Source organism: Cucurbita moschata, unplaced genomic scaffold, assembly GCF_002738365.1.
Source record: "Cucurbita moschata cultivar Rifu unplaced genomic scaffold, Cmos_1.0 Cmo_Scf00005, whole genome shotgun sequence".
Lineage (NCBI taxonomy): Eukaryota > Viridiplantae > Streptophyta > Magnoliopsida > Cucurbitales > Cucurbitaceae > Cucurbita > Cucurbita moschata.
The window spans coordinates 2,298,898-2,324,506 of NW_019268521.1; the positions used below are offsets into that span (position 1 = coordinate 2,298,898).

Consider the following 25,609-nt stretch of genomic DNA (forward strand, 5'->3'; position numbering starts at 1 on the left):
AGGATTTGAACCCACATCTGTAGGAGAAAAAAACCTCGAATGGATCTTGTAGGATTCTCGAGAAATTCTCCGATTTCTTGCAAAAGCGGATAACTATTCATCTGCTTCTCACGTTCCATGAATAGCCGGGACATTAAGGAATATCTAAAAAAACATTTAGGGAATCGGTCTGATTCTATATTTGTTCATTCCGTTTGAAAAAAAAGAAGGATCCCAAAGAATCGATCTTTCTTTATGTACATCTCTATTAAAAACCCACCATTTTGAATCGTGAATCGAAAACCAAATCTTAGTGAAATCAACAAATATTTATATATACATTAGAGAATGGATATATATAAATATTTTTTAAGAGATCGAAAATAAAATAAAGGGTGGTCCCTTAAATTTTCATGTAACCAATTCAAGATGTATGGGATCAATAAAGGAAGAATGGAAACCAATTCGTTAAGGAAGGATGCTGCCCTCAATGTGAAGGGCTAAGAGACTGTATTAATTAATTAATTAATTAGTTAATTAATTGATTTGTAACATGAATTTTATGAAACTGGCCAATTTTGACTCTCTTGAGATTATACATTTATATTTGATTGTGGTTTTGAGTATATACTCAATTGCCTAATCACATGCAAATTTATGGATCACCTTTTTTTAGTTAACACGAATAAAAACTATAATTAAAGAAATCAATATCTCTAGACAAAGCTACAGTGGGTCAAGGGAGGGAGGTACCTTCAATCTGTATATCAGAAATGTGTTAGATCATAAGCATCAGAGTTACAACTCTATGGATTAAAAAGAAAGCCACAAATGAGACATGTTCAAATGTTACAACAAAGACTTGAACCTATTAACAATTTTCAAACAATCAACAAATCTCGACCTATAAAGGATCGGTTTCATATTACCATGGCTATGATAATGCAAACCCAAGAGTGTAACTATCTTAGCAACCTCCACTAACCCAATAAATTTTCGAGATTTTTACATCGAAAGAAAGCATATATTTCACTCGTGAAATTTTTAACAATAGCTCCAAAATTCGTAGATGCTACACTAAAAGAGGCATTAGAGTTGAGTTTATAAACCTATCTTATACTTTAAGTTAAATTTATCATCTAACTTGAACTTAAAATTCTTAAGTCAGCTCAACTCAACTACAAAAAAGAGAATGGTTACAATTCTCGGAACACGACGTACGAGAAGAGAGATCTATCTAATGGGGAAAAGTGGAGTGTATTATATTATTTGGTCAAAATGGACATGTTCAACCTATCATTTAATTAAAAAAATGTAAAACTTAGTTTAATATGATTGATTATTACTATTTCCAAGGGCTTTTTGAACAAGCTTTGGAGGTCGAGTTTCACGTTTCCCAACTTAGAAGGGGTACAAAATTATGGGTTCACACAACCATTTCTTAGACAGACCGACACACTACAACCCATAGAAATTACATCTTAAATTTAGTTATTTCAAGTAATTTTTTTAATCTAAATTAGTTAAATACAGCGTGAATATATTTTCAAAATTTATTAAGATAATGTTGGTATGAATAGTTGGTTTTTTTTTTCCTTTTTTTTAATAAAATGAACAAAAAAAACTATCATAGTGACTAAATCTAAGCTTTATTGAAAGATGAATAAGAATTAAAATAGAACTAACCAAAAATTGACACGTAGCTTTCAATTCATGGCAGATTTGATGGTCTCTCAGCTTTAACCTGCTTCAATGGGGGCAGTTTTCATCATTATTATCCAAGAAAAAGCAACGAAGAAAACAAACAAATAATGACCTTGAACAATCATGTTCAAACAAGAAAAACAATGTGGAAATATATGAAGCATGTGATGAAATTAAGCTGTATCTCTAGGTGTTCCTCCTTTATATGCCAAGGTTCACATGTAAAAATACCATTGTCTTCTGTGTAAATGATGAGGTAAAAACAGTCTCTACTAGGGAAAAAAGCAATGTCTGACATTATTATATCAATAACATGTTTCAAAACGTATTCAGACAGAAATAAATATACTGAGAAGTGGGAACTATTCTGACATCCACAGTTATTAATATTTCTATATACTAAACAAAAAATAAGACAAAATATATGTCACATTCCCTACCTAAAATATATATATTATCATTCTTCAGTCTCCTAAATACTTCAATACATTATTAAGTATGAATTATAGAAAGACAAAATTGAAAAAATAGTATATAGTTCAAGAATTGAAATGCTATGTTTAGTCAATAAAGAAAGAAGAACTATGGTGGTGGTCATCCGAATAACATATAGAGAGGAAAAAAAGAAAAAAAGAGGAGTCTTTTGTCGTCAACTATGTTAAAATTCTTTCGGTGATATGCAATGAATTTAAACTTGGTAGGGCGAGTAAAGAAATGTTCGTCTAAATCGACCAAAAGAACAGTAATTTAAAGTTGGTGTGCATGCATAATTCTTCCTCCACTATAAAAAAGAACAAGCATAATAGGGTGGTCACATACTTGATTAATTTCTGTGATGCTTTCCAGTCTCTCTCCATTCCCTTGAAGCTAATTTGCCTCATATCGACACGTAGTTCATTCCATGCATGTTTTCCTCGACAACAGGATCATCATCAGCATTATTACAAATGATGGCCTGCCTCCCCTTGCCAATTACCTGACATTAAATATGTAAATGAAAACAGTATCTCAAAGCTGCTGCAGAAATCGGATACAGTGAAAGAAACTATAAAATGTTACTTATTGAGATAAGGTGCTCTATTGGTACACTTTTATTCTTCACTGTGTGCTTGAGTGCATAGTCCCTTGCCAAGAGTGCCCCCAAAGATTTATGATTAACATTGAATCTTTTCAGTCAACTACAGTGACTTCAGGTTATCCACGTGTTTATGCTGTGGAATTAGCAAAAGAAAAGCTTCCAAACATCGTGAAAAATGGCATCACACATTTTTATGACAGGAGAGCTTCACATAAAATCAAACGCTAATGCTGAACATCCAAATCATCAAGCATTAATTTGCAACACAAGAAGCTCTTTTAGTCATAATATCAATCGTTAGAGACTCCTATAGCTTTGTTTTCATTTCATATGAACTAATGTCATCTTTTGCGAGCAACAGTGAGATCACCCTTATATTTAACTAAATATTGACTTCATTCAGAAGAATTCGAGCTGGGGGATTAGTGTATTAAGCTTCAAGTAAACTAGAAAACATTAATAGAATATTTATTCAACAACTTGCTTTTCAGACTACAATATAAGAAAAGTGAAAAATATGACTGAATATTAGTATTAAAGGTTATTTCAAATCAAATTGCTTTAAATAAAAAGCATAATAGGGTTTAGAATCTAAGATAATTAAGAACAAGAACTGGGTTCTAGCTGGAGCTTCTTGTTTATCCAACAAATGGAGTCATTAATCAAACATCTTATCTCTAACTTTATAGGATATCTTTACTTTTAACCACTACATCTTCTTTAAGCGAGGTTCGGATTAGATGTGTCTATGGAACATTTTGCCAATATTATGACGTTGTTTCGTAGATAAGAAAATGGAAGTCAGAGCTATAATGATGACTCCAGAGACCAAACAAAAGACCAACTAAGGTACACTTCCTGATTAGGTAAGAAAAAACCATTAGCAAGTCATTGTCGCTGCTTCGAAATATTAAATAAAAAATTGGAAGAGACAGGAAAAGAAAAGGAAAAGGAAAAATCAGCAAATGGGTTTCTGGGATTGAGGCCACAAATCACATGTTATCACCAATAAGATGAGTTTTTAAGTTTCTGTTGGTCGGCTACTTTTGGAGGCCAGGATTGGATGGCTGGTGATGTATAACTTTGTGCTGAGGCATATAACATGCATTTTGATTATGGTGTAGCATGTAGCAAAGGATAAACATTAATTTAAAAAGAAAATACCTGACATGATGGACCAAAAGGAGATTTAAAAATCATGAAGATGACAAGAAAGTGTTTAGTGATTCCAAAGCAACGATTTTCCATCGCTAAGCTAAGTGCTTGGAATTCATATAATATTTGTTTCTGGTTCCTACAAAAGCAAATTCAAAGCATCAAAGTGATTAGACCTTGAAGTTTATGTCCAATACAAAAGAGCAATATGGCTTCTTAGGTTTCAACCTTTCAGCCCATCGCTTCTTGTCGCTTGATAGGATAGTCAGTGGGTCCTTACAGCACGAACACCTGCTTGACCACAAGTACGCAAGAAAAGTATCTCTTTTAGATTATGATAAAAATCATAAATACAAGAAGAGCATATTTAAGCTTCCTTTTTTGTGGGTTTCTGTCTCTCTCTCTCTCTCTTTCAACCTTTCCCATTTCTTTTTTTTTTTTTTTTTTTGAGAAAATGGAGTGACCAGTGGATAGGGATTTATATGACATAGAGAAGGGGTAATGGTGGAGAATATATTCATGCAGCAGTTGAAAAACAATGCACACAAGGAAATATGCTAAGAAACAGTGTTGCTCTGTTCTTCTAATAGGGTAAGGAATTGCAAGTGCAAAGTAATAGAGTTTTATGAGGGTTCAAGGACCATATATGTGCTCTACAGTATTACCAGTCTGTCTGGCAGTGTTACAGAACATATAGATATAAGCATGTTTTTCCTTTCCATCGCATTGTGTTTGACCAATAGATATTTGAAACTGTGCCCGGTTGGTGAGGTGGTGCAAAGAGACATGGGGTATGAGAGAGAATGTTGGCCCCATTTCAAATGCATCTGTAAAAAGAGAGGAAAGTGGTGTGTCATGTCTCTACTGTCAACCCCCATGAAAGAATGAAAAAGGGTTGCATAATTATGTCTTCTTAAGCATACTAATTCCGGCCCCCCCACTCCCACCGTTCCTAATTTCATCTCATGAAGAAGTGGATGTACCTTAGCACAACTTGAAAATGCCCCCACACAGCTCTTTCTTCGGTGAAGTGTGCCGTTCATCCGCGTTCATCTGGTGGAAGGTAAGGATTAGAAGTACCTAGACAAGAATTCGAAATGTGTGCGCCAACCACTACTAGTTTGTCAAAAAACTGATGATGGCTCTCAATGTTGTATCTTTTCACAGCCCACATCATCTAAATTAAATTAACTCAATAAAAGCAGAAGATAAATGTACAGGAAACTTATATTTTCCTACTGTCCTGCATGGATTGTCTCACGCACTTGGTCTGGGGTGAATCTCACTAAAATTTGAAGTAATCTAAGGCAGTAAGAATTGATATTCAATTCACGGCAATAAGGCCAAATATTCCTAAAAACCCCAAAATTCTCAATGGTAAAAATAATTTGAATATGCAAATTTAATTTAGATTATAGGTGGCAAGTTTCTTCAAGAGAAGTAAAAATCAATTTCACAACTAATAAATGAGAGGGATACTCCATGCTAAGAAGAATGGTTGACAATTTTAACTGTTGCATGTCTTTGTAGTTCCAACACTTGCACCCTGCGACAGAAACTATAATTATAGGCAGCAAATCTTACTCAAACAATTAGAAATATGCAATCTTACTCTGTGACTCTTATAAACCAAACCGGAGAACAGAAAATGAGAGATTGAAAAGAAATAGATTCTTTAATCCTCAAAAGACAATAATTGCCGAGAGAATGATTATGCTGAACGATTTCAAAACATTGCATCCAAAAATGTTATTTCATTCTTAGAAATAATTATTGAACAGAAGAGCAAGACCAGGAGTTTAGTTGCTGCTCTATTCAGGAATGGGCCTTATAGGAGCCCAATATAGAATAAAAAACCAGTAAGAATGGAAAACAAAGCATATGAAGAAACTTCCAGAAACCTTCCATGGGAAGCTCCTGCCCATAGTAATACACTTCTACATATAGAAAAAAATCTGAAGGTGAAAAAAGAAAAAAAAACAAAGAAACAAAAGAAACGCAAAAGCCAATAAATAAACTTACACAATTTCTTGTACTTGCATGTCTGTCCCGATTTCCATGCCATGCGCAACCAATGTTAAAAGATAGAATTTAAACTTCATATTTCTTTCTCTAGGAAAAGACTGTCACAGATGAACAATAAAATTCAAGTTGTATTACTCGATCCCTGCAACATCTCCATTCTGCTGCGCGGAGGGATCATGTTAGGCCAGATCAAAAAGATGGTCTATTAAAGCTCGTTTATATGACTTGGCTGTCCAAAGAAGCTAAGCATTGCAGGCTTGCGGTCAACTTGAACCATCTGATGAACTGCAGATAAGCTTTTTGCATCCATGCTGATGTCGAACTTCAAGGTGAGACTCTAAGTTCACATTTCTTTCATGCCCTTTGAACAATCTAGCTTGACAGAAGAGTTGGAAAGGTTGCAATCTAAATTCTACTAGACCGAAGTAAATGATAGTTCTGTGCAAATGCATCAAGAATTCAATATATATATATATATTAAATGCTATTCTATTCTGTGTACACAAAAGATAAAAAAGAAAAAAGTCACACTGTTACCTGATTACTACCAAAGGATATGTTTATGTAAAGGGACAAATGTACTATATGCAGGTGAGCAATTGATAAGACATAGCAGCAATATGTGCAATTTTCCAAGCAATTTCCTTTGCACAAACGTGCTATTATAAACTTGTTGAACGGGAATTTGAAGTGAAACTGCTAAACAGGAACAAGAGAAATATCTCTATCTTACAGAGAACTACAAATGATATGACCAAAAATATAAACATCAATCTTGATCTGATGGGAAACTAATATGAAATTCAAGATAATGGAGTTTAGAGAAACTTCTTCCATTTTTCTATGCAATAGCTTTCAAGAAGTCCAAAAAGCACACAGATTAGGATTTACATCAGATGAAATGAAAAACATGAAAAGAAAATGAAATAGACAGCACACTTTTAGACAGATGATAAGGACATTGAAAGGACTTACAACTAGTTTTCTGGGGAAAGGGATAGGATAGCATTGATAAGCTCAAAAGAAATAACACAATTTCAACTCTTTAAAAAGTTTGATTAAATAATATTGCTCAATAGTCTTATTAAAAAATATAAAACAAAACACGAATATATTGACCAATAACTAAAAATCGAGATGCAAGAAGATAAAAAGGGAATAAAATATACTCGAAGGAAAAAAAAAACAGTTGCAAGGAAGAACCTTAATCTTCCAGACAAACTAGCAATTCAAGAAAACAATATCTACAGCTTTAACATTTCTACTCCAAGATAATAAATCTCGAATCGCCAACATGTCTTAAAAGTCCTTTCATCGCTTTACAATACCAAAAATATAATAACAACCTTACTTGAACAGGATCTGTTTTATAGGATGTAAAACTGTATCCTTAAGTTGTGAAGACCAAAAACATAACAATAGCATCATAAGTATGTTAAATAGTTTGGCGTATTGTAAATTGCTTGAGCATGCGAAAAACACCAAGGAATTGAAGTGACCAGCCTGAAATTTCAAATACACATAAACATGTCCACAGTTTTCTCAGCCCCATAGAAAACATAAATTCATTACAGAAGTTCCTTAGTTATCAATTTCTTCCATTAAGAAAGCTCAATAAAATTACCTCAATCTCATAGCAGAACTCATGGAACTAGTGCGATCACATTGGGCTTGTTCTAATAGAATTTAGGACTTGGATTAAATGCAATTATAGATATGCATACGTCGTTTTATAATTATAATTAAATTTAAATGGTGGCTATAAATAAGAAAGAAACTGTATAGACTTCTTACTGTTTATTATTACAAAAAAAGAAATACCATCTTCCCTCGTTCTACCGTTGATTGCTGTTCCAATTCTATAACTTGTATATTATCAATTACCAAAGTCCAATTATGATACGAGAAATGCCAGTATCAATTACCAAAGGCAGCAATATAAGTATTACCCCTTTCTATAAGATAACTGTGTGCTATATCAACACTGAAACTTCCAGATAGATAATTAATCTTGAGAAACTATGTGCACAATAGTAGCAACCTACTAGAACGGTGAGACAACAGTTGACATGCATCATTGATCCAGAAAATAGAGGAAAAGAAATGCCTACATGATTTCTCTTCTGGTTACTAAACATAGAAAATAAGAACTTTTGGGTTTGAAGTTCATACTTTGATCAGAGTCCATTTTGAGAGTTTAACACAGTATAATCCACATTTAACACAAAGCACCAACTTTTTTTACCTCGACAGGTTTACCAGCTTTTCATGTCTATCCTTTCATTCAAATAGGATAAATGAGGCTACCTATGCTTGCATTATGACTTACTAGAATACATTGACTAGTCAAAACAATTAGACTTTAGTTCTTTCTAAACTAGAATTGTTTCGAGGGGAGAGGGGATCTACCTGGCTTCACGAACATCAATGTGAGGAAAAAATACAAAGATTAGAAGTCTATCCCATAAGGAGCAACAAACACTTCAAGAAAGCAGCAAAAATTTAATCCGTGGCAGCTTCAAATGAATATCTGCCACCACTTTTGCTCTGGACAAGATTCAGTTTGTTGGGGTTTTAGAGATTCGGGACTTTACACCACCAATTATTTCTCAATTATGCCTAGATTTGTTCACTAAGGTATATGGCACAGATTCCCTGGCTGCCTATGTTTAACAACTTCTTTTATGGCATTCCTTTCAAGGAGAAACTACAGGTGTTGTGGTTATGCGTGATTAAGCACTAAGGTTTGGTTGGAGACGGAAGAAATAATCTTTTGAGGAAATAGCAGGTGGAGATTAACGAAAATGATAAAATGTTTGCGCTCTTTTTGCTATCCTCCCCCTAATCACAACACCATTCTGATTCTGCCAATCGCAGTGGCTTCTTTTACAATAGTATTTTTCATACAATCAACGACAGTATCTTTCTTTTATTTAAAACAATAAGAATAATTGAACAATTTCTTACCTCTAAACGTGTCCGTTCAAAAATTCTAAAACGATGCTATAACATCACCATCACAGCAAAGACATCGAAATCCCTAGAACTAATTGACTATATGAAGAAAAATGTAACACAAACAGACTAATTTAAAGAAACAATAGAGCGAGCACTCAATTCTGAAGAACGACAAGTAAAATCATTAAGAACCTGAGCTTGATAAAAAGGCAGGTAAAGCAAATGCATAAATTAGCCTATAATTAGTTTGAGAAGTACAATTCAAAATGAATTAAAAGCTGAAGCAATAACTCATTGTCACTCTTGATAATTTAACAACAACAAGCAGGTGAAGTAATGACTAACAATTACTGTCCGCAGTCGATTGCTTAACTGAGACTGCCGCCATTATTCCAAAAGAATCATCCAGAAACTAGACCTTGCACTTCCCGCCCCAAAATGATGCTCCCTGGATCGGAGATCAGGACGTTCAGTTTCAAATTTGTGAGAAATAAATAAGACTAAACCTCTATCGACATGGACGCATGGTGCTTTGATTCCGACGTTCTCATCGTCGCCGGCAGCCGCTGAGAGTAAATCTCCGGAGAATTCCCATACAATAAGCTTAATTGAAAAGAAGAATAATAATAATTAATAAAGCAGTTCTTCTTTTCTTTGTTAACATCCCAGGAGTATTTTTTTAATTTCTAATTAATGTATTTTTAAAAAATAATTCAAAATTGGAGTAGTTTTTTAATTCATAGTTTAAAAAATAAATTAAAAAAAAAAAAAGGTTTTGGGTGAGGAAGTAGTATGCTCTATACTAATTTTGAGATCTTATATTGGTTGAGGGGGAGAACGAAGCATTCTCTTATAAGGTGTGGAAACCTCCCTATGAGACATGTTTTAAAATCTTTGAGGGGAAGCCCGAAATGAGAAACACAAAAAGGACAATATCTGCTAGCAGTGGGCTTGAACGGTTACAAATGGTATCAGAGTTAGGTTACCGGGCGGTGTATCAGCAAAGACGTTGAGCCCCAAAGGGAGTGGATATCGGGTGGTGTGTCAACAAGGACGCTAAGCCCTAAAGGGGGTGGACACTGGGCGGTGTGCCAACAAGGACGTTGAGCCCCAAATGTAAGTGGACTGTGAGATCTCACGTTGATTGGAGAGGGAAACGAGTGCAAGAAAGAATGTTTGGACCTAATTTGGCAGTGTGTCAGCTAGGACACTGAGCCCCAAAAAGGGTGGACATCGAACCCTAAAGGTGGGTGGATTGTGAGACCCACATCGATTGGAAAGGGGGAACGAGTTAATGTTCGCTAGCACATTGGCCCCAAAAGCATCTCATTTATGTTCGATGGAGAGATTCACAATGCTACGAACCCAATTTGTTAGCTACAAGACCTAGTCGAAGCAATGAATAATACATTAAACTACCCTCCAGCTCTTCAGCCCACGGTGTCTTCTCTCTCATAGCTCAACCCTACCGACAGACCAATCGAGCCTCGATTAGATTTATGAGATACCCCAATATCATCAAGAAGAGATGAAAAATTTTCAAACTATAGTAAGATTCATTGAACTCATCGAGGTCATAACTCTTCACAAAGGTATCAAGTTGGTATCCAAATCCTCTAAATATAAATAGATTCTCGACTTCTTTGAACCCTTTAAGAGATAAGGGTCGTTTTGCAAACGAGCTTTACCCGTTTGTCTATTCTATTCATGATTATCAACAAATTTGAAACATTGAAAAAGAGCTATATGAGGAAAATACATAGTTATCTAGCCTCCATGAGCGTAATAGTTAATTCATTAGTAGAAGATTCGTTCTTGCTAGAATGAGAATATGCTTCAACAGGACCCGTTTCCATGTAAAATCCCGGTTGTTTCGGTTGTGCCAAGGTACTCTCACTACTTAGCATTAATACCACATTCGACATGGTCGGTCTATCCTCGGGATGCTGTTGCAAGCACAAAAGACTAACATGAATGCATCGTAACACTTCAGATAGAGCATAAGATTCTCCCATGCTTGCGTCGACCAACTCTAATGGTTTTCCTTCATTCCACAACTTCCATGCCTGAGCGAAAAAAAAAAAAAAAAAACGTTAATTAGCTTAGAATTGCAGTTTTGGAGTGATTGATCGAATTACGTGACTCACGTGTCCAATAAGGTTGAGAGCTTGGTTAGGGCGGAAAATTCCTCGGTTCTTCTTTCCACTTACGATTTCCAACAATAAAATCCCAAAACTAAAGACATCTGATTTGATGGAAAACTGTCCGTCAATGGCGTATTCTGGTGCCATATACCCACTACAAGATATCATACAGACAAACAAAACGTCAACCGAAGAACATGAAACTTAAGGATTAAAAAAATTTGAAGTTTCGTGGGAGAGAAACTTACTACGTTCCGACCACTCTCCGAGTATTTCCTTCGGTTTGATCCCCTCCAAACGTTCTAGCCATTCCAAAATCCGAGATTTTCGGATTCATATCGATATCAAGCAAGACGTTACTTGCTTTTAAATCTCTATGTATAATTCTCAATCTCGAATCTTGATGAAGGTAAAGAATCCCTCGAGCTACTCCGCATATGATATTGAATCGTTTCGACCAATCTAAAAGCTTCTTTCTATCGTTATCTGAAGAATTAAAACGAGTAGCCAAAGTTAGTTCTCGAAACGGGAATCAAAGAGAAACGAAAACAATAACGTTGAATCTCAATAGATACAAACCAAATATGAAGGAGTCCAAACTATTGTTGGGCATGTACTCATAAATCAACATCTTTTCCTCTCCTTCGATGCAACAACCGAGAAGTTTTACGAGATTTCGATGTTGAAGTTTGGCGATGAGTATCACTTCGTTCTTAAATTCTTCGGTTCCTTGTCTCGAATAGCTAGAAAGTCTCTTTACTGCAATTTCTTGTCCATCTGCAAGCCTACCCTGAAAGTGAAAGTGTAAGTTTATCGACTTGTTTGAAATGACTTTCTCTGAGATTCCTCGTCAGTTAGAGAGGGGAATGAAATATTTCTTATAAGGGTGTGAAAACCTCTCCTTAGCAGACGTGTTTTAAAACTTCGAGGGGAAGTTTGAAAAGAAAAGTCCAAAGAGGACAATATTTGCTAGCGGTGAGACTGTTACAAATGGTATCAGAGTCAGATATCGAGCAATATGCCAACGAGAACGTTGGGCCCCCAAGAGGGGTGGATTGTAAGTTCCCACATCAGTTGGAGATGAACGAAACATTCCTTATAAAGGTGTGGAAACCTCTTCCTAACAGACACGTTTTAAAACCTTGAGGGAAAGTCTGAAAGAGAAAGCCCAAAGATGACAATATTTGCTAGCGGTGGAACTGTTACAAATGATATCAGAGCCAAACACCGAGCGATGTGCCAGCGAGGACGTTGAACCCCAAGGGGGTGGATTGGGAGATCCCACGTCAGTTAGGGAGGAGAACAAAACATTCCTTATAAAGGTGTGAAAACCTCTCCTTAGCATACGTGTTTTAAAACCTTGAGGGGAAGTTCGAAAGAGAAAGCCCAAAGAGAACAATATCTACTAGCGGTGGGACTGTTACAAATAGTATCAGAGTCAGACACCGACAATGTGTCAGCAAGCAAAGACGTTGAGCCCCAAGGGGGGTGAATTGTGAGATCCCACATCGGTTGGAGAGATGAACAAACCATTCCTTATAAGGGTGTGAAAACCTCTTCCTAACGGACACGTTTTAAAACCTTGAGTAAAAGTCTGAAAGAGAAACTCAAAGATGACAATATCTACTAGCGATAGAATTGTTACAAATGGTATCAAAGCCAGACACCGGGCGATGTGTCAACGAGGACGTTGGGCCCAAGAAGGGTGAATTGTGAGATCCCACATCAGTTGGAGAGGGAAACGAAACATTCCTTATAAGGGTCCGGAAACCTCTCCCTAGCAAACATGCATTAAAACCTTGAGGGGAAGCACGAAAGGAAGAACCCAAAGAAGACAACATCTACTAACCGTGAGTTTGGGCCGTTAAACTTTCTAAGCACTTAAAAACATGTTTTCTTCGATACTCGTAAAGTTTACCCGAAAAACTGCACCGAAGCCACCTTCTCCGAGCTTATTGTAGCTTGCAAAATTGTCTGTGGCATTGGATATAGTTGCCAAGTCCAAGAATGGAAGCTCCAAGTCTTCTTGCTGTCCAAGATCCTTGCCCATTCCTGTTGCCATTGTAGTGACTTCATAAGCACATGAACTAACCTTTACCATCAACTTATCAGTACGAACAGAATTTACCTTCAAGGCTTCTCCTCTTGCTTCTAATGATGTAAAACCCAATCAAAACCAGACCAGCAATCACCAGAACGGTCGCTCCGATGATAACGCCGACGACAACCGAGCTCGTCTTCTTCTTCGTCTCTACACACAAGAAACAAAGCTTAGCTAACAAAGAAAGCCACAAAAGAACACAAAGAACAGAAAAAACAACATACCCAATTCAGAAGCCAGCATCCTAACATACAAATCCTGGCCCCCTCTTCGAACCACTTTGATATCAATAAGATCCCCAAGCCAAATAGCGCAGCCACTCCCTGAGCCCCTGATGTCAGTATTGGCAAATGCCACACAAGAACAGTTCCTCAAACACTTGTCTCTACACTCGTTTAAGCTCATGCTTTCATTAACCCAAGTTAGCTGAGTATCAGGCAATTTCAGCCCAGGAATCTGCGCAAACCCAAGTTTATCAGTAGAAGAACAATTCAAGGGCTTATTTCTTACACACCCATCAGCATAATCCATCAAATTCCACTTCTCAGGCACTTTTGGATGAAACCCTTGTAGACATTGACAAGCTGGTGTTAGCTCAATGTTGCAGCTCCCAAACGCTCCACAAAGCCCGTAGGTGTCGCAGTAATCCCTCGGCATAGTTGCATATAGCTTCCAATTCTTCTCAGAATCCGACCATATCCATGCCTCTCTTCTCGTCAGCGTCTGATTCAGCACCATTCTTCCGATTAATGAGGAGTTTATGAGTTCATAGCTGTAAGAGAGCTCGGATTTGTTGTTTACGTAGCTGTAGACCAAAATCGGTAAGGCCGAGGTGGGTTTTGCGCTGAATTGAAGACCGTTCCATGGTCCACTCCTCATGAACTCTTTCGAGCCATTCCACATCGCCGGTTCTGGGTAGTTTGTGTTCATCATTTCCATGGTTAAACTCCCCGGAGATGGGTCATCGGAGCTTTTCCATGCTGATAACCGGCGTTGGATTCCATTTTCGAAGTCCCATCCAAGCTTCATTCCGGGTAGTAATGTATCCGTTGGATAATCGAAGCTCTGCCATGAAATTACCTCCGATTTAGCGTCCTTCAACACCAGATTTCCATTGTCCAAGAGCTGGAGTTTCGGAATCTCTACCGATTTCGACGTATTTGCAAGCCAAACAACGGCGTTATCCTGCAAGAGAACAAGAACATTCGTTGTAGTGTTGATTTTAAGAACAGCAGCGGAAGAATCAACAATGGGGTTTTCTCTGTTCGCAACCCAAACGATCGTACGTATTGGGATGATTTTATACCAAATTCCCAAGTAAACATTCGTGGAATTTCTAGGGCTGAAGAAACCCAGTTCGAAAAACCCTTTCTCCGACACCAGAGTGGCGGCGCCGGTGAGGTTTTGTGAGGCTGTTAAGAAATCAACAGCCACAGACGGCGGAGAGAAGAGAAACAGAGACAGAAACAGAGTTGCCGCCTTTATGAAGGATTTTGGAGGAGGATTTGCCATTTTTTTTGCATCGGAATCCGTTTAAGATCGGATTAAAAGGGTTTATTAAGACGACACAGTGAAGACAAGGAGTGTTTATGAGTATTGAATTTAAAAGTGAACGCAATGAAGATCGGAGAAGAAATGAGAGGGCGGCCATTGACTTGTGGACCTGTGGCCCCCTGCTCTGCTTTGCGACAAGTCTTCTTCCTCTTCCAAATTTTGCCCTTTTTACTTCCAAATATATAAAATATTATGTAATTTGTGGAAATATTTCATAAAATAATAAAATTTTGAAATTTGGATTTCCACCTTCCAGAAGTTACCGTAAAATATTAATAACTTAAATTTTTTTTTTTTAATTTAAAAATATTTTTATTGTTAGTAATTTATAAGGTGTGCGGAAATTGCTAGTAATTGTCGGTCAGCCATACGGCAGTGAATTCGTTCCCGGGCCTTGTACACACTGCCCGTCACACTATGGGAGCTGGCCATGCTCGAAGTCGTTACCTTAACCGCAAGAGGGGGATGCCAAAGGTAGGGCTAGTGCCGGGAGTGAAGTTGTAACAAGGTAGCTATACAGGAAGGTACGGCTAGATCACCTCTTTTTCGGGGTGAGCTAATGCTAGTTGGGTATTTTGGTTTGACACTGCTTTACACAAAAAAAAAAAAAAAAGCGAGTTACGTCTGAGTTAAACTTGGAAATGGAAGTCTTCTTTCGTTTCTCGATGGTGAGGTAGGACTAAGCTCATGAGCTTATTATACTAGGTCGGGACAAGTTGATAGGATCCCCTTTTTTACGTCCCCATGTCCCTCCCATGTGGCGACATGGGGGCAAAAACGGGAAAGAAAGGGATCGAGCCCATATAATAACAATAATAATTTTTAAAAAAATTTAAACTAATTAAAAAATATTAATAAAATTTTTAAAAGTTTATAGATATTTTTATAATAACAATAATAATTTTAATTTTTTTCTATTAAGGTGTTAATGCTATTTTTAAAATTTTATGAGTATTTTTTGAAGGGTAATAACGAACCTTTTTAAAGTCAATATTTTTTTTAGATAAAATATAAAGTTAACGTTAAGGGTAAAAATGGAATTCTTCTTAAGTATAGGGGCATAATCGTAAACTCACTAAAGTTTAGGGATTTTTATATAATTTAAAAATCATAATAGTCTTGAAGAGTGGCCTCGTGTTTCAATGTGGACTGCGCATGGTGTGTTCATTTTTTCAAAGTATTTTGGTCATTTGATGGTTTGTGAGAAAATTTGCTCCACTTGATTGGCGGTTTGGTCGTTTTGGTCTTTTCCTTTGTCGTTTTGATATTTTCCAACATTTTTACCTAAATATTACGGTAAAAATCTTTATAAATAAAAATATATTTATTTCACATAAAAATCAACCTTTTTTATATAACTTAATAAAAAAAATACCCTTCAACTTTTTAAAAAATTTCAAAAATACCTTCGCCCGTTAATTTTGGATGGAAACCGTTAATATTTAGTTTTAAAAAAATTACTCAATTAACTTATTTAATTTTCAAAAATTTAGTTAACCTTCTTATATTTATTTTAAAAAGATATATGAATTTTTCTAAATACCATTAATTTTTTTTTAATTTTAAAATTCTTATATTATCAATTGTTCTAGAATATTTTTTAAAATTTTTTATTTAAAAAAATTGAAAGTATTTGGTAAAACTTTGAAAGAAGATTTCCATTCTAAATATTTTTATTGATTAATATAATAATTACTATTTATTTTTATTAAATCTTCGAATACTGGTTTGAACAGTAGCCGGTCATCTTTTTTGGAAGATTTTTTTAGCAATTTTTTTTTTCTCTCTTTTACCCTTTTTTAAGGAGGACAAAGAAATTATTATTATTTGTTTATCTCCAAGAAATTATTATTATTATTTTGTTATTGAAAAGAATATTAAAAAAATAAATATCCGAATAATCTAAATTAATAAATTTAATAACACGATACTATCTTCTTATTTCTTTCAAGTCGTTTTTAATTTTTTTATAAAAAAATAATAATAATTTTGTGATATTACAATAGAATCAACCTCGAGAATTTAAATTCCAGCTTATCACATTTTTAGAATGATTTTTTTCCAAACACGAGAAAAAGTAGGCGAGGGAATTGAGTGCTTCCACCAATTGTCTTTTGAAGCAAAACCTAAACGCTTGACCAAATAAGGTCGATATTTGTTTTTCTATTTGAAACGAAGATCAAACTTACCAATTTAAGCATACTTTGATTGTGCTATCAATTTTACTATTATTAGCCCTTTTAAATTTGATCGAACCCTCGTTCGAGTCAAATAGTTGACTTTTTATAAAATGATTATTAGTATCTTATTCACTAAGCTATGCTTGAATTGGCTACTCGTCAATAGTCTAAAATTTAGTGATTAATTTTTTATTTTCATGAAAAATAAGAAATCCAGAGTAATTTTAAACCTATAAATAATTTTTTTGGAGGTCAACGTCCACAAGGCTTATTATAATAAGCCACGGGAGGCTGCGTTTTCTATCAAACGTAATTTTACTATATTTTATTTGTTTTAAATATAGTTATTTAGACTCAATTTGATGATTTTTTTTATTTTTCTTTTTTGAAAATTAAGATAATACTTTCGTTTTAATACAAAGTTTTTTAAAATATAAACTATGGGTTAAAAATTAAATTAAATAAAATTTAATTTTTTGAAGACCATAATAAAAAAATAAAAAATGAAATCGCTATAAAATAAAATCTTAATATTTTATTGTATGGTTTTTCACTCGTTACCAATAAATATATATATATATATATATATTAATATTAAACTCGAGTCAGCTTTTAAAAAAAAAAATTCAAAATTTGAAACCATATATATTTTTTAATATTATTGAAGTTAAACCAAATTTAAAAAAAAAACATTAAAACATGAATATAAGTAACTATTATAAACCAAAGTTCAAAAGCATATTATAAAATAAAAAACAAATATAATAATAATAATAAACGAAATGGCTATGAAATATGTGGACAATTCTTCCCTTCATTTCTCCTCCTTGCTTTATAAAATTGACTAGTTCAAAGTCAAAGTCAAAGTCAAAGTCGAGCCTTTGAAAATGAGGCTCTAATTTTGATTGGCTGTGTGGAGTCATCCAATGGGAAGACGCCATTTTTGACTTTGAAATTTAAATAAAACAAAATAAAATAAAAATCCAAAACCTTAGTGCCATCCTTGTCATCTAATTTTATTTATTAAATTATTTATTTTTCGTGATTTTAATTAATAGTCCTTTTTCATTACCACACGAGTGGTCGGAGCCCAAAAGAGCAAAGCTCATTTTCTTTTTAAAGTAAAACGGTGCATAAAAAATGGTTGACCTATTAAAAGTCTGGTTTCTCCGCCACTTGCCTTGCTAGATAGAGGGGACACGATTGTCAAATACAAGCTGCTATCAGGCCGACCACTATATAAATAAAGAGACCCATATACCATTTTTGAGCGATAGTCGAGCCGTCAAAGGTGCAATAGGGTGTATGAGTTGGGTTGAGTCGGGTTGAAACAATTTTTAGATTAACCCAATTGTTCGAGTTATATATTTTTTTCAATTCAAATATCCGTTGTTAAATAATAAATTCAACCATAAATTTTTATATTTAATTAAAATAAAATATTTGTTTATAAAGTTTTAAATATTTAATTAAGATTTACGACTTAATTTTAATATATATTTTAAAAAAATGATCTTTTAAATAATTAGAAATTATTTTTATGGGCAGTTAGAAATGAATAATAAAAATTTATAAAATTAAATAAAAAGAAAATAAATATATGTTACCCTTGAATACTTTAGTCCCCTGCCCGGTTGATGTAGGATCTCAACGTTCTCTCTAGCACATAACATGATGTTTGGCTCTAATACCATTTGTAACCGCCCAAACCCACCATTAACCGATACTGTCTTATTTTAGCTCTCCACACATTTATAAAAAATGTTTTGTTCCTCCGATGGAGATTTCACAATATATGTATATATAATTGTTCAGTGATAAAATATATTATTTCAAAATTAACGATAAATTTAGATTAGTTTGAAAATATATTATTAAAATTAAATTTACAGAATGTCTAATGTTGCCTATAATCTCACTTACCAATTCTATACACGTTTTTTTCACGCACGGAATGAAATTAAGTTCCAAGCCAAACTTTAGAATAGGGTAGTCGAACTTTAATTTATAATGTTAATGCAGTTAGGCACGACCATTAATTTCGTATTATTAATTAATTAATTTTTTTTAATTTTAATTTAATAATATTCAAAACTAAAAGAATTTGAATATCCAATCTTGATGGTATGTATTAATTAAATCGTAAAAAAAAAAAAAAACCAAAATATATTTTGAAATTTAATAATTTTTGTTGTCAAGAAAAATGCATTTTTTTAATCTCATATTTAATCAATACGACACCGTATTTAATAAAATTTTCAAAATATGTCATAATTTTGTGTTAAAAAGTTTTGGACCACTGAATGAAGGCAATTGGTCAATGCAATCAAAAGTCAACCCATCCATTAAAAACTTGCACGCCAACACTCAAAAACTTCCACTTCCACCATATTTTATTATTTTAATATATTTTAAAATAATAATAATAATAAAATAATATGTTAATGAGATTAACCAATGTTGAGAAGGTTGAAAATTAAAATGAAACGACTTAATATTGATCGGGACGAGCCCTAACTTACATAGGTCTTTGGATTTGACCTCCCGTGATGGTCGTTACTTTTCATAAAGTTGAGTGGGACCAATTTCTCGTACGTGCTTAATGTGTCCCTTTTGTTGAGTGCCTCACCCCGTTCACTAGGCTATTAGCCTACCGAGCACTTGCCTGTTTGTAGACTCGGTACTCGTTATCATTATCATCCACTTTATAGGCCCATATATATATATATATGCATTGAATTTTTATTAAATTTTTAAATTTTGAAAAAGTTAAATTAAAGTATTAATTATTTAAAAATTAATTAACTAATTAATTAAGCACGGAACCAAACCGAGCCATGGCAGAACGACGACGTTTTGATCAAGATCAAAAGGAGAGTTGCACGTCCAAAATAGCCATTGAGCGGTACATTTGGGCCGTTACATTGGGCCTGTAAGGAGGTTTCATGAGCGGCCTCATTGTGTTGGGCCTTCAGCCCAATCCACTTCCCTGTCTATTATGAACAAGGATTTTTTTTTTTCAAACTTTTATTTTTCAAATAAATATTTATGTCAAGGTTTATTGTAGAAATAACTTAAAATTAATGGAGATGAAGATTAAAGTGACTCAACAAAATTTGAGCGTTTTGCAGCGTGGGAGATGAAGATGAGGCTCGTGATTGAAGAGAATCGAAAGGGTCTTGTGGGAAGGCTTCAAACCGAGCTAGTTTCGTGGGAAGATATAAGATTTTAGTATGATTTTTATATGCATACACATTCACATCATATGGAGAGAGGAATGAAACATTCGTGTCAAAATCTCTCCATAACAGACCTAGACATTAGGCGGCGTGTCAGCGAAGACATTAACAGTGGACTTGGGCTGTTACAAATGATATCATAGTCAGGCACAGAGCAGTGTGTCAACGAGGACGTTGAGTGTCACAACCATACTATGAAGACAGTAGGTTGTGACACTCACGTCATGACAAGCAAAGCGGCATCCCTCAAGAGACGCCCATCTGGCCACATGCGGGCCAATATAGAAGAGTGTCATGATGCGATCGAGGAGGATGATGCATCATCCAACACACCACCACGCGAAAAGTTATATTACTGTGAGCCGTTGTTGTTACTCTTTTGCTTGCATATATAACGTCTCTTTCAAAAATTTCTCTCTGCCCTCGTTTTTTAAAACCTTCTTCTTAAACCGAGGCCAGAGGCTCAAGCATACGTCGCTTGCCCGTAGGCGACGTAAGAACGAATTGGCTTAGCTCACTTATTGTTGGAAAGTGAATGCCGCACAATCGCAAAGTCCGTTGTCATCAAGAGTGCGATTGTGATACTAAGCCCTCAAAGGGAGTGAAATAACTGTTACAAATGGTATCAGAGCCAACCACTAGACAGTGTGTCAGCGAGAACGTTAACTCTCAAGAGAGGTATGTTACAAATGGTATCAGAGCTAGGCACTGAGCAATGTGCCAGCAAGGACGTTGAACCTCCAAGGGATGCGTTTTAAAACCTTGATGGCGAAGTCCATAAGGAAAAGCCTGAAAAAGACAATATCTGCTACCGTTGAGCTCTTACATCTAAATAAGAGGTATTTTCGTCCGAGCCCACTAGAAAACACACTATATTATACAAAACGTCTCTATCTTTTATTTTAATAGGATATTGTTGATATAGTAAGGAATTAAATGATATTGAAAGCAAGGGAAATGTATACATACAAAGACAATGCATCTATCATTTTCCATAAATCATTTTGAACCCAAAAACTAATGAATACTCTTACAATGGTCCACTTTTATCCAAATCCAAACTCGACGAGGGCAATGGAGGTAATTATTGCATGAAACTGACACGATACCATTTAATACTCCCGACTATATCATTAAATAATAATAATTAACGAATGTTCTTAATATTTATTTTAGTGCAACAACGATCAAAGAGGCACAAAACACGTTGGAAAAAGCCTAAAGAGGGGCTGATCGAGTAAAGCAAGTACGACTCCCAACACTACGTAGTGAATTGGAGGCGATGAAGATGAAGTACATAACATATGTACAAATTGCTGTGAATTCACTTAGGAACAAGGGTGAAACCCCGAGCCACGGGTTGTGTAGCTAATTTTGCAGTTATCGAATGAGAATCGAAAAATTGAATTTTTCGTACTCGAATAATTGTATTAAAAAAATAGTAATTTGCTAAATTGTTTTTTCATAATTTGAGTATAATTTAATTAATTAATTAATTAATTAATAATTATATTTTGAAGTACGACTAAATTTCAATATTAATTTTATAATTATAATTATTATTATTATAATTCCATCTTTTGTGTTCCCCCAATAATTCGGTTGGTTCGAGGTGGGGACCACAGGACATGTGGATAGAATGAATAAAAAAATAAATAAAAATAAAAATGTTGTTTTTCTTTTGATCCTGCACGCCACACCACACAATTGGTGTGGTGTCTCTGCTTTTGTGCCACGTATTGATTCCAAGTATTTGCTGGCCTTGAATCCTACAACCCCTTCTCCATATCTCCACGTCACCCATCTCAGATTTTCTTCGATCTCATCTCCTCCACCTCAGACTCCAGCCCACGTGACGGATTCTGCCACCTCATCGCTTTTTTTACTTTTTACTTTTTTTACTTTTTTTTTTTAAATTAAAGAATAAAATAAAATAAAATAATTTGAAATATAAATAGGATAATGCCACGAACATGGACACCGTTTCTCCACGACAACGCTTCCCACTCCTCTTTGCCTCTCCACCGCATTCCCCTTCTCTCTCCTTTTTTTTTTTAATTTTTTTTTTATCTATTTATTTCTACTTTTTCTTTTTTATTATTTAATTCCTCAACAACGGTCATTTTTTTAAAAATTAAATTCAACATGCTGAGTTGGATTTGAAAATTTATCTAGGTTAGGTTAAAACAAAAATATTTATGAATTAAATTAATTTACTGGTTGGAGTTTAAATTAATTAACTCAAATTTATTATTAATTTTAAAATATATATTTTTATTTATGAAATAATTATATACACATATATTTATTTTATTTAATTTTATAATTTTTTATTATTTATTCTTCAGCCACTTTTGAAAATAGTTAAAAAAAAATTATTTATAAAAAATTATAAGGGAAAGCTCAAAGATGACAACTAGCCGTGAGCTTGAGTGCGTTACCATGAGGTGTGCTAGCGACGATGCTGGCCCCAAGAGAGTAGAGGTGGAAAGAGTACAATATAAGGTAGCAGTGGACTTGGGTCAATTATTGAGCACTATGCCAACGAGGACACTGGGCACAAGGGGGTGGAGGGGAAACCCAAAACGAGAAAGAGGACAATATTTGGTGGAGGGGAAACCCAAAACGAGAAAGAGGACAATATTTGGTAGTAGTGGGCTAAGGCCAATCATCAATAGTGTGCCAAGGAGGCCGCTGACCCCAAGAGAGAGAACAATATGTGCTAGTGGTGGACTTGGGTCAATTATTGGACACTTTGCCAACGAGGACGTTCGTGAGGGAAAACCCGGAATGAAAAAGAGGACAATATCTACTAGTGGTGAGCTAAAGCTAGTCATCAACAGTGTGCCAAGGAGGCTGCTAGCCCTAAGCAAGAGGACAATATGAGTTAGTGGTGGACTTGAGTCAGTTATTGGGCACTGTGCCAATGAAGACATTGACCCTATGTTAGGCACTGTGCCAACGAAGACATTGGCCCCAAGAGGGTGGAGGGAAAACTTGAAACGAAAAAGAGGACAATATCTACTAACGGGTGGGCTAAGGTTAGTCATCAACCGTGTGCCGAGAAGGCTGTTGGCCCCAAGAGAGTAGATTATGCCCACATCATTTAGATAACAAACAATATACTGAACTCTTAATATATATATATATATTGAGAATGAATTATAACTCGTTTAAAAATAAATAAATATATGTATTTGTCAACAAACATTTTACTTTTATTAATTTTTTTTAAAAATAAACTAATATAACAACCCAATATATATATTTTTTTCAATTCAAACCATTTAATTAATTAAAATTTTAAATGTGTGGTAAAATAAAAGATATAAAAAATCAGGAAAAAGAAAAGAGAATAAAAGGGAAAAGGAAATAAGAAAAGGCAGAGAGGGGGGTGAAACGCTGGCATCGATGCCACGTTGGCGTACGGAGATAGCGTTAAAGAGAGGTTTCAAGATGGCTTCACGTGGCTAATGTTCCTCATGGACCAGAGGGCGCCACGTAGGAACAGCTTCGAATCTTAAGGCTTATCAAACTAGGCTGACACGTCATCACCCAATCTGAGGAAGCGCAAAAGAAAATATCTAGGAGAGCGAGTCCAGCAGTGAAAGGTCATAAAGATATGCCAATAAATTTACTCTCCATGAGAAGTCGACACGTGGCACACGGTTAGCCGTATGAGTGGCAGACGGCGAGCCAGAAAATTATCTCCTGCGAAAGAATGTGGAACCGCTGAAACCCCGCAGGCCCACAGGATTTCGCCACGCGTCAAAACGACAGCCGGTGGATGGAATCTGTGGAAGCATCGAAGTTCACTATTAAAGATATTTTATATATTGAGGTGGGGGTGTGAAATGTCTGAAATAGCCCTGAGAAATATTTAGGGTGTAATTTAGGGCGAAGATGAAGGGCAGTTATCCTAATATAAGCAAATTGTACTTTCCCCTTCCCCGCTCCTTTTATTATTCGGCGTTTTCTTCGGAATGAACAGATAAAAAGGGAAATGCAAGATCGAGAAGAAGAAATCAGCGGCTGAAAAATCCAAGGCGGAGGAACGAGAAGATCAAGAAGAAGAAGAGGGAATCGGAGATTTCGAAGAAGAAATATGAAGAAGTGCGAGCTGTGTGGGCAGCAGGCGAGGATGTTCTGTGAGTCGGATCAGGCGAACCTGTGTTGGGACTGCGATGAGAATGTTCACTGTGCTAATTTTCTTGTTGCTAAACATTCTCGGAGCCTTCTTTGTCATGCGTGCCAGTCGCCGACTCCATGGGCGGCTTCTGGTCGGAAGCTTACGCCGACGGTTTCCGTCTGTGAAGGTTGTGTTGAAGTCCATGGTGGTAAATGCGAGGAAGGTAGATATCTTGAACGGCGTAGAGATAACGAGGAGGAAGTTGATGATGGTGATGATTTTGACGATGGTGAAGGTTTTGAGAGTTATGAGGGAGGTGATAGTGAGGAAGATGAGGATGATGATGACGATGAGGAGGAGGAGGAGGAGGAGGAGGAAGACGATGAGGACGGAGAAAACCAGGTGGTGCCGTGGTCTTGTGCATCGTCCTCGTCCCCACCACCGCCTCCGACAGTGACTTCTAGCAGCGAGGGTGAGATTTCAACCGGCGCTGGTGTCACATCGAAGCGTATGAGAGAGTGCGACGTCGATCTCGAATCCGATGTATGTATTCTTTAGTTTTTTTTTTGTTATTCCTCTTCTGTTTTCTTTTTCCTTGGTCTGCGCTGAAGTAATCGTTTTTGATTTTGAGATCTTTTGTTCGTTCATTCGCTTTTCTAGAATCGGTGTTTTGATCAAATCATATCGTTTTCTCTCATGAAAAAAACCTTGTCGTTTTGATCAAATCAAGTGAATGAAGACTCCAGATTCGTACCGAATCGTTCTGTTTTATAACCTTGAACCTACGATTCTGATTGAAATCGTATGTAATATGCCGATCTGAAACATAATCACTATTTTTCTAGTTCATAGTTTTATGGTGATCCAAACAGAGTTGTAATAATCGCTTGCTTCTTGAATGCAGGACGACATCGAGTGTTCTTCCGCGCGACAGGGTACAAGGCCATTTTTCAATGAGGAAGCGACTTCCTCGAGTTCCCATAGGCCACTGAAGCAAGCAAGAGTTACGGGACCGACACAATCACCGAGCACCACCACAGCGGACGATGAAGCTTATAAAGCAGATTTAAAATCCATATCTGTCGTTAGATCTATCCAGAAACTCCAGAATCGTCCGCCCACCGACATTAACGACGCTTCCAAAATGATTTTTGGGATATGCAAAATGAGTAGAGATCAGAATCGTTGATTTTTCACTAACCACACAATGGAAGGTAGCTAGGGCTTTTTCTTTTCCCTTTTGGGTTAATTTTTTTTTCATTTTTCTCTCTAATTGTCTGTCATGATCGATTAATTCAAGGATTATACCTGTTTGCTCAACTGTGTACAACCTAGAATTCCCCCCCCCCCCCCCCCCCCCCCC

General features: G+C 35.6%; 2 protein-coding genes and 1 long non-coding RNA gene across 7 annotated transcripts in view; 1 reads left to right on the plus strand and 2 right to left on the minus strand.

The window, feature by feature from the left end:
- Positions 1-668: 668 nt before the first annotated feature.
- LOC111443064 lies at positions 669-8,175 on the minus strand. 5 transcript variants are annotated; one of them, XR_002710427.1, is made up of 9 exons: positions 5,396-8,175; positions 4,900-4,969; positions 4,582-4,743; positions 4,145-4,207; positions 3,926-4,055; positions 2,743-2,894; positions 2,503-2,659; positions 1,666-1,723; positions 669-785 (listed from the first exon to the last, which is right to left on the minus strand). It is a non-coding gene; the product is annotated as an uncharacterized LOC111443064 (long non-coding RNA). The 5 variants fall into 5 exon arrangements; XR_002710426.1 differs by lacking the exon at positions 2,743-2,894 and having other exon boundaries at positions 4,900-8,175; XR_002710423.1 differs by lacking the exon at positions 669-785 and having other exon boundaries at positions 1,588-1,723; positions 4,900-8,175.
- Positions 8,176-10,516: 2,341 nt separating this feature from the next.
- LOC111443057 (G-type lectin S-receptor-like serine/threonine-protein kinase At4g27290) lies at positions 10,517-14,834 on the minus strand. Its single transcript, XM_023080670.1, has 7 exons — positions 13,369-14,834; positions 13,172-13,294; positions 12,962-13,095; positions 11,623-11,833; positions 11,292-11,529; positions 11,047-11,197; positions 10,517-10,965 (listed from the first exon to the last, which is right to left on the minus strand). Exons 1-7 carry the CDS (start codon positions 14,654-14,656, stop codon positions 10,663-10,665), a joined length of 2,448 nt encoding a protein of 815 aa, XP_022936438.1. The 5' UTR covers positions 14,657-14,834; the 3' UTR covers positions 10,517-10,662.
- Positions 14,835-24,049: 9,215 nt separating this feature from the next.
- Positions 24,050-25,609, plus strand: part of LOC111443061 (protein BFR2) — a 2,873-nt gene continuing 1,313 nt past the window's right edge. The window contains exons 1-2 of the mRNA XM_023080678.1: positions 24,050-24,789; positions 25,151-25,585. Coding sequence (XP_022936446.1) covers positions 24,223-24,789; positions 25,151-25,435 — 852 coding nt within the window. The 5' untranslated portion in view covers positions 24,050-24,222 and the 3' untranslated portion in view covers positions 25,436-25,585. The remainder of the gene's footprint in view (positions 24,790-25,150; positions 25,586-25,609) is intronic.

Excerpts from the sequence above, each read along its gene's own strand:
- LOC111443057 (XM_023080670.1), bottom strand. The coding sequence starts at position 14,656 with ATGGCAAATCCTCCTCCAAAATCCTTCATAAAGGCGGCAACTCTGTTT. Across the intron at positions 11,834-12,961 it reads GCTTCGGTGCAGTTTTTCGG|GGTAGGCTTGCAGATGGACA; the intron begins GTAAACTTTACG and ends TTTCACTTTCAG. Across the intron at positions 11,530-11,622 it reads TTTGGACTCCTTCATATTTG|ATAACGATAGAAAGAAGCTT; the intron begins GTTTGTATCTAT and ends TTAATTCTTCAG.